The sequence below is a fragment of the Sinohyriopsis cumingii genome, chromosome 12 (assembly GCF_028554795.1).
Source record: "Sinohyriopsis cumingii isolate HCF-2022 chromosome 12, ASM2855479v2, whole genome shotgun sequence".
NCBI lineage: Eukaryota > Metazoa > Mollusca > Bivalvia > Unionida > Unionidae > Sinohyriopsis > Sinohyriopsis cumingii.
Genome location: NC_142972.1, coordinates 118,739,371 through 118,754,873, shown reverse-complemented (window position 1 = coordinate 118,754,873; position 15,503 = coordinate 118,739,371). Strand labels below are relative to the sequence as shown.

At 34.7% G+C, this 15,503-nt stretch overlaps 1 protein-coding gene across 2 annotated transcripts in view; it reads left to right on the top strand.

Annotated features, from left to right (window-relative positions):
* The window catches only part of LOC149787339 (heat shock 70 kDa protein 12A-like), a 115,004-nt gene extending 101,868 nt beyond the window's left edge, over positions 1 to 13,136 (top strand). For both annotated transcript variants that reach the window (XM_089977888.1, XM_089977889.1), the window contains exons 11-12: positions 6,855 to 7,114; positions 9,678 to 13,136. In XM_089977888.1, coding sequence (XP_089834014.1) covers positions 6,855 to 7,114; positions 9,678 to 10,046 — 629 coding nt within the window. In that variant the 3' untranslated portion in view covers positions 10,047 to 13,136. The remainder of the gene's footprint in view (positions 1 to 6,854; positions 7,115 to 9,677) is intronic.
* The last annotated feature ends 2,367 nt before the right edge of the window (positions 13,137 to 15,503 follow it).

Genomic DNA, 15,503 nt, shown 5'->3' with positions numbered 1-15,503 from the left:
CGCTCTTCCACTATAAATAACCGTTGTTCACAGCATTCCCTTCACCTGTTCTCTTCACAAGCTGTGGATCAACGTAGAATCATCTACTCTCGTGACGTCAATGCTGTTCCGTACGGACTTACCATGTATGTCAAATCATCATGGACAATTATCCGGATCACCGATACGAGCGGTTGGAAACGGAGAATCTATGTGGAGAGACAAGGTTGTTTAAAGAGAGTCCTCATCTACGGTCCAGAAGTCAGAAGAAGTTTGAGCAAAAGAAGAAGACCTATGCGATGCCCTCAGTGTTAACTGAATGATGTTAACATAAAACCAAAAGCCCTTTTCAGGGCCACTCATATGCCTCGAAAAGATTCGCTTTCTTGCCTAAAAAATTTTGTGGTCGGTTGTATAGTTGTTTGTGTTATATATGTATATGTCCCACCAAGCGTTCTAGGTTTATTCCCGCTCTTTGGTCCGATTGAGGCCCCTTGCTACATTGTTGCTAATAGTCAGTACCGTGACGTCACCTCACCTTTTCCATTCCTATTATCTCTAGACAATCCCAATACTATTTTGTCCCTTTATAGTCTCACCTATATTAAAATTCCCATGTTAAATTCCCATTGTCCTCAGGGTACAATCCCCCTAGTTTAACATTCAAGTTCCATTGTCCCTAGGGTATCCCACTATACTACTAATCTGCGACGAGAGTATTGAAGACATTAGCAAGAAAGCACTACGATCTCACTATCGATATAGATGCTGTTCACGTCCCAGTACATGGAAGTCGTTCAAGAACTTTAAAGCCTCTCTGCACACCGCTCATCGGGAATCGCAAAAGATAAAATGATAACCCGTTTCATTGGGCTTTGCCTGAATTTTCACTTATGGTATGAACATTTACTAATGGGATTACAAAGATACAGCTTACCATGAATATGCCAGATGGTATTCGGTCTGTCACTACGTTCCTCTGGACGGTCCAGAATATTATCTTAGAAGCATACAGACTCATACATTACATACAGAGTTATGGGAACGCATTTACAGATTCGAGTGAAACGCTAAGAATAATGTTATCCTCTAAGACACAGAAATTTTAACTAGTTGTATCTGAACTCCTCAAAAGGTTATTACTTTAAAAGACGTCCAAATGGTCTTGTCATTGATTAATTACCTCCACATTACATGACTTTAGATGCCACAACATACAACTTTTAAGTGATAGGCGGAATACCATGGTAGGAAGTCCATAAAGAGGTTGCATTAATATGCAATCAACGTACTTTTAAGATAAGTATCGCTTGAGGACGAAACGTGTGAGGTAGATACCACATTTCTTTTACGTAGTTTGACACGAAATTCGATTTGGAATATTTTTCATTATTCTATCAAAACAGATATTCTTATGAACGCCTAGTTTTGAAGGGTATTTCCAGAGGCTATATTTCGAATTGCGAGAACGCATTTGCAAGTATTTTCTTTAAAAATAAAGTCTACGACAGACATCAAAATCAGTGTGAGTGCAAAACTCTTTATGTCATCAATTTTGCATTAATTTCTATGTTGAGGAATTTATTGAAGCTACTCAAGACTCAAAAGATTACCAAGTGTTTTTAAAGGTGTGTGTTGGTATCTTGGATTTCTTACTTGGTTTTAACAATTTAACAGTCATTAGCTTCGATTTCTGCAGTATGAGAGTTTGTAGTGATGTCTAGCACTGGGGCATCATGCCGCAAACATTAGGCATCATGTCCCACCCAGTCACAACACTAACCTCTTAATATAAGCGCAAAGCGAGGAACTGCTAGTACCATTATTAAAAGTATATGGTATGACTCGACCGGGATCCAACCTGCAACCTCTAAGCGGTGTGATTTTAAAGGAACTGATTCCACACAAGATACGACCCTTCGAACTTGGGACGATTTGTTCTGTGTGTTAGTCACTAAATTTGTTTTATTTCGCTTACCTAAAGATTTTCTTTGACAAATTTATCATGATGTCATGCAAACACATGATCGACAAAACTTTGTTGAAACCCACTTTCTCTATTGCCATTAGCGACGAGTGTGATTTCTCTACCTCTGTGCGAAAAAGAGATTTGTCGCAAGTCATGTACATTTCATACTTATTGGTGTGTGTGTGTGTGTGTGTGTGTGTGTGTGTGTGTGTGTGTGTGATGTGCACAAATAGATTTACGGCTGGTAAAATGTCTGTAATATGAACAATGCTGAATTCCAGAGGTGGCTAATTATTCCAAAGACGTGTGTGGCAATCTCCCCCATAAAAAGAAACAAATGTGAACTTATCTGGTAATGTTTACGGTGTGTTGCACTCCTATATTCTCAAACGTGATTGACGAAAGGGCATTTATTCAGCGTTGGGGAGCACTGTGTCTTCGCCATCGTTTAAGCATGTTACTTTATGGTGCAAATCGGTTCAGGCACAATGGAATTAATCGATTGTTCCATCGAACAAAAATAACTTTGTTTCAACCACCCTCTACAGCACATCACATTTATTACAATCGTCAAAGAGAAAGAGAGAGAGAGAAGGAGAAAGAGAGATATTATATATTTTTCCATAGTCTTAAGAAACAGAGAGAGAGATGACACACATTTCCCTCGTCTTTAGAAGCATTGTTACCACATATAGACATTTTTTATCCTTGTACGCGTGCCTATGAGATCTGCCCACTCAATGATGTTTTTCAAACAGTAGATGTGCATGCCTCTTAAAGAACCGAATAATGCCGGGAAATTAAAAAAGACAAATATGGCAACATCTTGCACAATGACATTCTGTTTCTCAGAGAGAGACAGGGAGAGATGTAGAGAGAGAAAGTAAAAGGGCTCAACACAAAACAAGTAACTTTTATTCTAATTTAAGAAATGAAATCACGTATGAAAAACATACGATTAGGACTGTCATACTGACATGTTTTGTGTTTGTCTTTCTCTGAGTCTATTATTCGTCTTTTTATGTTCCACGTCTCAAACCTACGAACTCTTCTACCCTTCTATCCTGTTAGCATGCGAAGGTTTCGTAAGTGTGATATTATGCGTGAAAGTATTCTTACCCATTGCTCTCCTATACACTCAATGGGTGACTATATATATATATATATATATATATATATATATATATATATATATATATATATATATATATATATATATAGAGAGAGAGAGAGAGAGAGAGAGAGAGAGAGAGAGAGAGACAGAGAGACAGAGAAAATAGGTATAGTATGTACGCTGTATCAATGATATACCACGAGATGTATAAATTTTTCATTAAAAGGAAACGAGGCTTGTACAACGAATGGCATATCATTGATGCAGCGTACATACTATACATATATTTTATTTATATTACATACAAATACACATATTTTCACTTCGAAAGGAGTTATTATATGCTCCAGGCAACTGTGTATTGACCGAGTGAATGAACTCCTCACATACCTGCGAGTGTGTCCGCTACAAAATGTAGTTCTGCGATTGTTTTCTTGTTCACAATCACATATGCAAATTGATAAGTTGATTTTTTCTTTTTCAGTTTCTATTTGTATTCACTTTCATTAAATCAATATAAGACACATTCATGATTTAAACATGAAATATGGTTTTAATGAAGAAAATAGTGCACTCCAAACACGGTTAGCCTCTTGTACACTGAAACTGTACTGTCAGGCATTTACGTACTGGCGTATGGAAAATAGCGTAAAATAGAAATTAAGTGAAATGACTCATATAAGGGTGGGACTTAACTGAAGACGCAAATATCAATTGTAGAGTATCTAAAGCATTTTGAGGTAAAAGTGTACTAAAATGGTCGAAATAATACACCTGTGCAATATTAAACAACTGACGCATATCGGTAGAGGTCGAGGATGCGGGCTTTTACTTACGGTAATTTCAATTAGCTAAGTGTTGCAATAAAGGACCGGTGAAGAATTAAATTGTTATATACGAATTTATCGGACTCACCAACAGGCTTTCTATACAGGCATGCATATTCATAAATGCATTAGGTTGCATTCAGACATTTTAAGCAGTGTTATATTGCATGATTGGTGCAAGAGACAAAATTCACGCATCAACGGAATTTTATCAATAGCATTAATCGCGAGTCATTAGCACATAGAATAGTATTAAGTCGATAATATATAATATATTCACGCTATACCTCATATGTAGTAACCTTTACAACTTGATTTTAATAAAGTATTGTTGTCTTGTTGAGGAGCACGTGGCAGATGGTATTTCACGACTAATTGTGTTATCCTCGGTAGACGAAGATTATTGTTAGTTGTAATAACTGAATATTTAAACCTTCAACATGATAACTGGACCATACAATTATGTCATTTACTTTCCATCTTGCGAGTAACAAGTAATCTCATTACATTAAAATCTTACAAATGCTCAACCTGCTCAACAATGACAAGAGTAGTCCAGCTTTAAATAAATTTACGTGGTTTACTTCTGCCTTCCCGCCACTTGTTTTACTTGTCTCTAACGTTTTGTTGTCTTTTTTTTTTTTTCATTCATAATCAGAAATATAAATAAACGAAATATGGTTCAAACACTTTAGGAAATCTATTGCTGCTATGTAACTAAAACGACAAAATCAGGGACGGAATATGCCATTTTAATATGGTCAAGCTAGGCTCGATTTAGTTAGCTTTTAAAGGCATTTCTCAGTTGAACATTTAGTGATATTTGCATTTAAGTGCATGCAATAGTAAAACCTTATGCGAATACAATTCTCCTCATGAACAAAGAGAACAAATCAAATTAATAATTTGGCAATAAGTCTATTAAAAACAGCGAGTGCTTACATTCACTGTATTTTAAGACGCATATAATGATTAAAAATGTGTTGCTTTGAAGGTTTTTGAGACAGCAGGAGCATTTGTCTTTCTTTGTGTTTCTGATATTCATTCATGTAGGATAATTATTGTACTGCTTACAAATTTAACATTGTATGTATGTATGTATGTATGTATGTATGTATGTATGTTTGTATGTATGTATGTATGCAACATATATTTCTGTCTACCAAAATTGATAATTTTTATTTTCTTTTAAATTGCAAACGTAATAGGTTTGCAAGAAGACATTCACAAACTTTATGACTCTCTATATCAAAGTAATCACACTTAGACACAGAACTCCCAGTGATCGTATATATGCTGGGCTAAATCCTTTATTTTTGTTGTATTATCAATCAATCTAATGTGACTCAGTCCTTCCAGTAAACTCAATCTCGATCTTTTGTACTATTATTTTTTTAAATACTTCGAAAAATGTAATTGAGGAAATATTTTTACTAGTTTTACGTTCTTGACCATATCAATTTTCAACATTGTCAGATACAAGAAACTATTTCCTATGTAAATTGGAAAATAAGTTTGTGCCGTACTCGCCAACCTTCGTGAAGATGACTACTTGAAAAAAAAGCTATGGTAAACATCTTCATTTTAATGGTTCGAACAATTCAATATTAAAACTAAACAAAATATAGTTATTGACACTTAAGGCATGTATAAAAAATAAATATATAATAACATTTTGCTTCTTCAGATTCAGTAAGAAATCGAATCCTATATAATGTTTTCTTGGTAAATTATATCAATGAGAAAGGGACAAAAAGGAAAGCCTTATTTGTTAATGCATCTACTCCTCGAATAGCATAGGAAATTTTATTAAACATTGTTCCAGGTACGTGTGGCTATAAGAATTCACAAGCTGCTTCTTAACACGTGATACTTATTTTTTGTTATTATTTTTAACCTGATTTTTTCTTCCGATCTGTTGGCAAAAGCATACCAGTCTGTTATCCCCCAAATAAGACATACACAAAATAATTAACCTTATTGTGTATCTACGGTAGTCTTTAAACGATGATATGTTCCGTTAAATCTTTCGGCAGAGTGGGATAATAGGTGATAACAAGCTTCTCTTTCTGACATGTGACCTTTAAAAAACTACTTTATGTTCTTTTTCCAGGCATTTTACCCTAAATTCAGTCAGATAAATGTCATTATTGTCCATTTATTTCATCCATTCATTAAACCTACAAATCTCGATTTAAACACACATGTTATATAGCAGAAGTAGCGATGACGAGCTTCCAGACACCTGATTTTCAGCATACCCCAGTTTTCGATAAATTGTCTTTACACTTTGTAGAAAGATGAGCAAGAAAACATACCAAATTGTCAATCATCCTACAAACATCTAATATAATCATTCGCGACAGTGATTTTAGCTTGAAGTACCACATCTAGCTAAGTTCAAAGAAATATTAGTTGTAAGCATCCTATCACGTGATAATGTATATGGGAAACATACGCTGAATATTGACCACATCTTATATTAGAGCATGAAAAGTCAGTTTTATCTATCTACCCAGTGTTATCGACAGTTTTATCTATCTACCCAGTGTTATAGACAGTCAGTTTTATCTATTTACCCAGTGTTATCGACAGTCAGTTTTATCTATCTACCCAGTGTTATCGACAGTCAGTTTTATCTATCTACCCAGTGTTATCGACAGTCAGTTTTATCTATCTACCCAGTGTTATCGACAGTCAGTTTTATCTATCTACCCAGTGTTATCGACAGTCAGTTTTATCTATCTACCCAGTGTTATCGACAGTCAGTTTTATCTATTTACTCAGTGTTATCGACAGTCAGCACATATGACAATGGGTTGATCAAAGCAATAGTATAAGCTTTCCAATTTTCATAAAGAAGAAAAAGAAGAAGAAGAATTATATTCTTTTATTAATTCTTAACATTTTTTCTTCTTGTATAACCAATGCAAATAAATATATGTGATTTCGCTGTGCTTTTAAGGTTCTTCTGGAGACTTGACTTTCCACAAAATCCAAGGACTAGGTCTGAGTATGCCATACAAAACAGTGAGTGGCCCGTGGGGAAGCAAATGTATTGTTGACGGATTTTTAGACATTTTGGCTGAAATCGTCGGTACAAGCGTTCTTGATAGGTTTAAGAAGCAGACACCGGCTGAATACGAAGAGTTCGTAGAAAGCATGGCGCACACCATAACATTATACAGCAGTAGAGATGATTCAAAGCAACAGCTGAGACTGAAAGTAAGCATCTATCGAAACACTAAACATATATACAGGAGAAACTCAGACATCTGATGTCAGATGTTTCGTTCATAAGTGAAGATGACTGTTCAAAGTATTACCGGAGTAGAAAAAGTATGAGACTAAATATACATATTTCGATTGGATGGTACCCATATTACTGTAGTATCATTTATTTTCGCTTGGCTCAATTTTTGTGGTTTTGTATTTTTAAAAAGGGGGGGGGGTCATTTTCGTGGGTACTTAAATTCGTGCTTTTGCCTGTCGAAATTTGCATATCAGTAGATATTTAATTTCATGGTTTAACTTCTACAAATACCTAAAATAAAGAATAAAAAAGAATTAAAATAATGCCGACGCAAACGGCGGTCACTTTAATGTTTAAAACAATACTACCACTTGTATGAGTACAAATTATAGACCTGGCAAGTTCAATACTTACACTGTGTTTTCGACCAAGTGAATAACATTAGTCGAAGCCGACGCAGTCAACACAACTAAAATAATACTTCAATCTCTATGAGCACAAATAAAACACCTGTCAAGATTAATCACTTTCGCCATGTTTTCGTTTGAGGGCTCAACGTCAAACGAAGCCGACTCAGCCAACAACACTAGGTCAATCGGTTATTAAAGTATAAAGAAAAGATCTCTTACTTAAACCACTGTCCATCAAGTCGCACCATCAGTACTTTCTGATGATCATGGCGTTAACACAGTGGCTTAAGTCCCACCCACCCCCGATGAATGGATAATTGCAGCTCACGCGATGATGAGTAATTATCAGTGGTTTTGAGAAAGCTGGACTTGTTTAATTCAGCAATTTGGGGATTATTTCCCTGAGAAGCATTTGTGAGTACCATGAGACTCGATTGACACGACGCTGATGCAGTGGTTTTGTCAAAAAATATGTGAAGTGTGTGCTTTAATACTCTGCTGTAATTAGTGGATATACATAGTGTTTCATTAATAATAGTGTTTCAAGAAATAGTTATAGTATTTTACAGGTGTGTTGTTCTTTTGGATTAAAAATGCATGGATAAAATGAAATGTGCTTTCAGAAGGATTTCAATGTTTCAGCAACAGTTGTACAGGAATGAAAGACCGATTTAAATAAGTATTAAATTTAATTTTCATATACTGTTCATTTGTATTAATTTTTCTTTCATTTTCAGTATTAAAATGTTTAAATGCATTTTCTCTATTTTCTCTCTATCCTTACTTACATCACATATTGATTTAAGGCAGTGAGTATATAATTTACGCTATCGGATACCTTATCGATTATGTGCATGGAAACAATAAAAAATGATTTATAACTCTTGTTTCAAAAGATTAAAAGGAAAAAGAAAACAAACACATGTAAAAGCTAATATTTATTTACCATATTACAGTATTGACCTTGAATTATTAAATACTAGTAGCTGTGTTAATCTTTAGGAATGAAACACTAAGAAAACGGGGGAGACATCATCCTACGTTGCTCATTTTTCGTTGGGGATTTAAATTCGTGGTTCGGGGCAACAACGAAAACCACGAAAATTGATGATACAACAGTATTCAGGCAGTTAGTGAGCAACGCTACACTGTATTCATTGGTAGAAATTAATTTAAGTATATCACCGAAAAAGCATTTCCTCGGCTAGTTGTATGTTTTCGCGCATATAGCTGGATATAATAATAATAATAATAATAATAATAGAAATTCAGTAATTTAAGAGAAGGGTTCGAGTTCGTAATCGAAATCCAGTAATCTGGGAGAGGAATATGAGTTCATCGTTGAAATTCAGTAGTGTATGAGAGTGAATCAAGTTAATCAATCCTCAGAATTGTATCATTCCAACCGTAATTTTACTGAAATTACAGACTATAGTTGTTCTGTACTTTTAAGTTTTAGCTACAGCTTCATGATCCAAAGTTGAAATTTAGTCCTGGAAGTCTTATTATGGTTAGTCATTGGGCAAGACGTGTCTTTGTTGGTATGATATAACACACACTTGAAATATTGTCTGTTAAGGATAAATGGAAATGAGAGAAGTAATATTTTTTTATATTTAAATCTAGCTATGTGTTATATACTTTTAACCAAAAATTCAATATTAAAATATTTTTTGAAAGTTAAATTTGAAAGATACAAATTGCAGGTATTGGTGTGTGACAATAAATGGTGTATAGATGTATACAAATATTGATCCGTCTATTCTAAACCTAAGACCATTGTGTACTAAGTATTACTGACTCATTTTATGATGTTTTGTGTGCCCTTATGGTACACGTAGATTATGATAAGGTTATTTAAGTTACATCTTTATTAATATGTTCGAAAATAAAATATTTAACTTTATTTTATAGTCTTAGTTGTAGTTATTCTAGTAGCTTTTAATTTTGTTTGAGAAGGCACGTTTAAGCTAAGCCATAGATTGGAATACTATCAGGATCTGTTTACTGTATATCTTGGTCATGTTTAACTCTTTTGTATGCCACGTCTTAAAACATGCAACGTATTTGGTTCTTAAGGGAGTCGATACAGTGTTTTATATTTTGATCTTTCGTAATTTTTCAGATGAGTCACTACCTTACTGATATTTGCCAGATGGAGCATTCTTCAACTCTCCAAGATATCCTACAAAAGTCGCCGTACTCATCGCAAATCACATTAAAGGCCGACAAGATACAGATCGCAGGCAATATACTGGACCGCTACTTCCAGGGATCAACAAGAACCATTACGGAGCACGTGAAGGAGAACCTTTTAGAAGGATGTGGAGGATTGAAAACGTTTATGATTCTCACTGGAGAATTTGCTGACTTTGAGGAGATAAAGAATACACTTCTACCAAATCTGAGCAGTTTAGGCGTAGAAACTACAGTAATTCCAAGCCACGAGGCCCCTATTCTAAGAGGCGCAAACATATTTGGATGGGTTCGATGAAAGCTAAAAATGATAGATAAATACTTTAGTACTTCAGTTTAAAATGGTGGGGGTATATGCTAATGAATCTTTATTAACCTTCGTTTTGCTTTAATGAGGTTTTGCTTTAATGAGGTTTTGCAGATTTTTCTTCGGAGAACGTTGGGAAAATGCTGCAACGTGCGCGAAAATGCAAAAGAAAATGTAATATGCGAAATTACAATCATAAGCGCACTTAGCGAAACTGAAATAAAATGATCATTAGGGCGACTGTAAAATTAATGAACTTCTAAACAAAGTAAAGATAGTTATTACGCAACAGCAAATAAAAAGCTTCAGTGTAACATCAACGAGACAGAATTTCTTTATTAGCTAATGCTCTGAATTTTTGTTCATACTGTTTGGAGTTGTAAACTTGCACTTTTGGGGTAAATAAGATTATGTACCTTTATAAGTTATTTTATTTCTTACAGGTGTAGAAATGGATTCTTTATAGATGTTGTTGTGTAATCTAAGTAAAGGTACATATTCATTTAAACTAATATGCTAGTTGAGTTCCAGCGTATAGGTGTGGTGGTACAATATCAATCTTTACATACAAAAACAAAAATCAGCTGATTGGTTGAATGTACATGAAATTAACGCAAATCCGATAGGGAATATCTACTAACTGCTTTTATGGATCGTTGTGTGGGATGGAAGACATACAGGTAGGTAAGGATAATCATGTGAGGTGGAAAAAGACGGATTAAAACAACTAGACAAGTTGTGTTCCTGATCACTTAGGGTTAAAAGGACTACAATAGTGACATATATGGAAATCATACTGACAACAAGAAAGCCAGTTTTGTCGATACAGACAACCATTTGTAACTAATATATTTTAAATCGAAGCGTCAATTAATAATATTTGTATTGAATAATTTTTGTAGGGTCAATAATTGTGAAATAAATCTAATCTCAGAATGTGAGGAATCCATTAAGGTATATCTGAGACAGATTCCCTTTAGTGATATATAATGCTGTGGACCTGCTGCCTAAATGACGATCCTTCCAGATCAATATCTTCCCGCTTTGTACTGTCTGTGCTGTACTAACTCCTAAAATGTGCACTGGCAAGGTCTGACTGATAATGCTGCAAAAAAATCCTTGTTTTAGGTTTAAAATGTTGAGTCTTTACAATTAAAGTTCCTAGGATGTGCACGCATAAACTCAACATCCAAATGTTACGATTTCAAAAATCGTTGTTAAAGGCTTGATACGACGATTTGAGTGCTAGAAGGATGATTTGTGAGTTTACAGCACTTGATAATAAGGAAAAGATAGTAAAATAAATACATGTAATTAATGTCATAATCAAGTAGGTGCATATTGTCATAATCAAGTAGGTGCATTGTGTCATAATCAAGTATGTGCATAATGTCATAATCAAGTCGGTGTACAGCGTTATAATCAAGTAGGTGTATAGTGTCATAATCAAGTATGTGTATAGTGTTATAATCAAGTATGTGTATAGTGTTATAATCAAGTATGTGTACAGTGTTATAATCAAGTAGGTGTATAGTGTTATAATCAAGTATGTGTATAGTGTTATAATCAAGTATGTGCATAATGTCATAATCAAGTAGGTGTACAGCGTTATAATCAAGTAGGTGTATAGTGTTATAATCAAGTATGTGTACAGTGTTATAATCAAGTAGGTGTATAATGTTAAAATCAAGTAGGTGTATAGTGTTATAATCAAGTATGTGTACAGTATTATAATCAAGTATGTGTATAGTGTTATAATCAAGTATGTGTATAGTGTTATAATCAAGTAACTGCATAATGTCATAATGAAGTCGGTGTACAGCGTTATAATCAAGTAGGTGTATAGTGTCATAATTAAGAATGTGTATAGTGTTATAATCAAGTATGTGCATTGTGTCATAATCAAGTAAGTGCATAATGTCATAATCAAGTCGGTGTACAGCGTTATAATCAAGTAGGTGTATAGTGTTATAATCAAGCATGTGTATAGTGTTATAATCAAGTATGTGTACAGTGTTCTAATCAAGTAGGTGTATAATGTTATAATCAAGTAGGTGTATAGTGTTATAATGAAGTATGTGCATAGTGTTATAATCAAGTATGTGTATAGTGTTATAATCAAGTAGGTGTATAGTGTTATAATCAAGTAGGTGTATAGTGTTATAATCAAATATGTGCATTGTTTTATAATCAAGTAAGTGCATAATGTCATAATCAAGTCGGTGTACAGCGTTATAATCAAGTAGGTGTATAGTGTTCTAATCAAGTATGTGTATAGTGTTATATTCAAGTAGGTGTATAATGTTATAATCAAGTATCTGTATAGTGTTATAATCAAGTATGTGTATAGTGTTATATTCAAGTATGTGTATAGTGTTATAATCAAGTAGGTGTATAGTGTTATAATCAAGTAGGTGTATAGTGTTATAATCAAGTATGTGTATAGTGTTATAATCAAGTATGTGTACAGTATTATAATCAAGTATGTGTATAGTGTTATAATCAAGTATGTGTATAGTGTTATAATCAAGCATGTGTATAGTGTTATAATCAAGTATGTGTACAGTGTTATAATCAAGTCGGTGTATAGTGTTATAATCAAGTAGGTGTATAGTGTTATAGTCAAATATGTGCATTGTTTTATAATCAAGTAAGTGCATAATGTCATAATCAAGTCGGTGTACAGCGTTATAATCAAGTAGGTGTATAGTGTTATAATCAAGTATGTGTATAGTGTTATAATCAAGTATGTGTACAGCGTTATAATCAAGTAGGTGTATAGTGTTATAATCAAGTATGTGTATAGTGTTATAATCAAGAGTAGTGAATGGGGCCACCCTAGCCTCAATGGGAATTAGCATTACAGAGGCCCCTGGGCCACTCTAGCCTCAATGGAAAATTAACATGGAGAAAAATCGTGGGCCACTCTAGCCTCAAGGGGAATTTAACATGGGAAATAGTCTTGGGCTACTCTAGCCTCAAGGGGAATTGAACATGGAGAAAAAACCCTGGGCCACTCTAGCCTCAAGGGGAATTGAACATGGGATTTTTTTTTTTTTAATTTTTTTTTAAATTTAAATTTAAATTTAAATTTTAAAAAGGGGTAGGCAATTCAATAAAGTCATTCTCTTTTCGAGAAATATGGCTGGCCCTGAAAAGGGCCTTTGGTTTTTCTTCTTCTTCTGCTTCTAATTTCTTCTTTTTCTCAACCAACTTCTTATTTTCTCTCCTACACTCTTTCTCTTCTTTTCTTTCTTTTTTTTTCTCCTCCTCTTCTTTCTTCTTCTCTTCCTCCTCTTCTTTCTTCCTCTTCTCATTTTCTTCTTCTTTTTCAATTTTTTCGTTCCATTTGCGTATTCTTATCCTTTCCTCTTCATCCTCCTTCTCCTCCTTTATCTCTTTCATTACACCACTTATCTTATCCTTTACCTTTCTTAAGTTATTAATTTCCATCTTTACACGATGGGAACTATAGGAATAGTGGTCTTCAACGAGTCTTATTAACATCTGCTCCATCATTCCTAAATTGTCCAAAACGTCTTGCAATGTTTGCATTTTGTCAATTTGGTTAGAAGCCATCTTCTTTGTAGAATGGTTTGAACGACGAATACTGTGGGTTCTTAGCGCGTACGTGATGGAAAACATCCCCCTAAAACATAAAATTGATATTACCTAGATCATGACCTAACATCGTGCGGACGTGAAAGAAAACATCCCCTACTTTTCTCATTTCATATAATATACTATCCACATAAGTGAAGCAACAATAAACAAACCCCAAATCTACTATTTACACACGCAAATCATTAAAACAAAATCCATAATCTACTATCCACACAATCGTACGTGAGCAGTTACAAAACCCAAACTATACTCTCTACATACGCTAAGAAACAATAAACAAAATCCATAATCTACTATCCACACAATCGTACGTGAGCGGTTACAAAACCCAAACTATGCTCTCCACATACGCTAAGAAACAATAAACAAAATCCATAATCTACTATCCACACAATCGTACGTGAGCGGTTACAAAACCCAAACTATACTCTCCACATACGCTAAGAAACAATAAACAAAATCCATAATCTACTATCCACACAATCGTACGTGAGCGGTTACAAAACCCAAACTATACTCTTCACATACGCTAAGAAACAATAAAGAAACCCATAATCTACCATTCACACAAACTTACGTGAGCAGTTACAAACATAAACACACAAACACATACCCTCGCACTATGAAAAAAGAGTTAGTGTTTATAATCACACTACTCTACCTACACACACACACACACACACATACACACACACACACACACTCACACACACACATTGGCAAATCGATAGTTATTTCTTTTCTAGAGTATTGGGTAGCCCTGAAAAGGGCTGTTTTTTTTTTAACTCCAGATGCAACTATCTAATGATTGCACCTTCCTGGCCTGGCGCCACACACGCATCTTCTTCCCCAGTCTCCTTTCACCTTTCTTCTGGGGAGCGAAGAGGGAGGATGATTCGCTTCAGCACCCCAATCCTCTGTCTCGGGAATATTGAACGACATCCTCTCTTCTCTTTTCTTTTCCTCCTCTTCCCTCTGTCTTCTCTCCTCCTCTTCCTTCTTTATTCTTTCTTCTTCTATTATAGCCTCCGCAGCCAGTTCATTTACCAGGCGCCTGACATATTCCAGATGTATCTGGAGTTCAAGAAGTTTGCTTATTCTGCTACTATTCATTCTTGTGTTGATCAATCAACAAGGGTAGCTAGACTGCCGAACGAGTTTCAATTTATAGTGAAAGCGCGTACGTGAAGGAAAACATCCCCCTAAAAACATAAAATTGATCTTACCTACATCATGACCAAAAAAAAAACAACAACGCGCGGACCTAAAAGAAACACTCACTCACTTTCTTATTCTACCATTCACTCTTTCAAAATTTTTTATAAATCACTTCAATTGACTATCCACATACTCAAAGCAATCCAATCTAACCCCGAAATCTACACCTCAAACACCAAATAAAGACATCATTTTAATCTACTATCCACACCAACGTACTTGATCACTTACAAACACACAAACTCACAAACACATATCCTCACATTTTTTTAAAAAGAGTTAGTGTTTATTTTCACACTACTCTACCTACACACATTGGCAAATGGATAGTTATTTCTTTTCTAGAGTATTGGGTAGCCCTGAAAAGGGCTGTTTTTTTTTTGTTTGCTATGGCAATCTTTTAGTTTCTAAGAATGCGATGTCCTCTGAGGATAGACTTTCTGGCGATAGGTCTGCTTCTTCGGAAAGAAATGAAGAACTCTTTGGTGTCGATACGACAATCTACAAAGCCTCTGTGAGCTTCAGGTTCTTGTTGCTGCTGTTGTTGTTGTTGCTGCTGTTGCTGCTGTCTCTGAAGTCTGTACTTCTAGGTCCATTCTTCTTTTA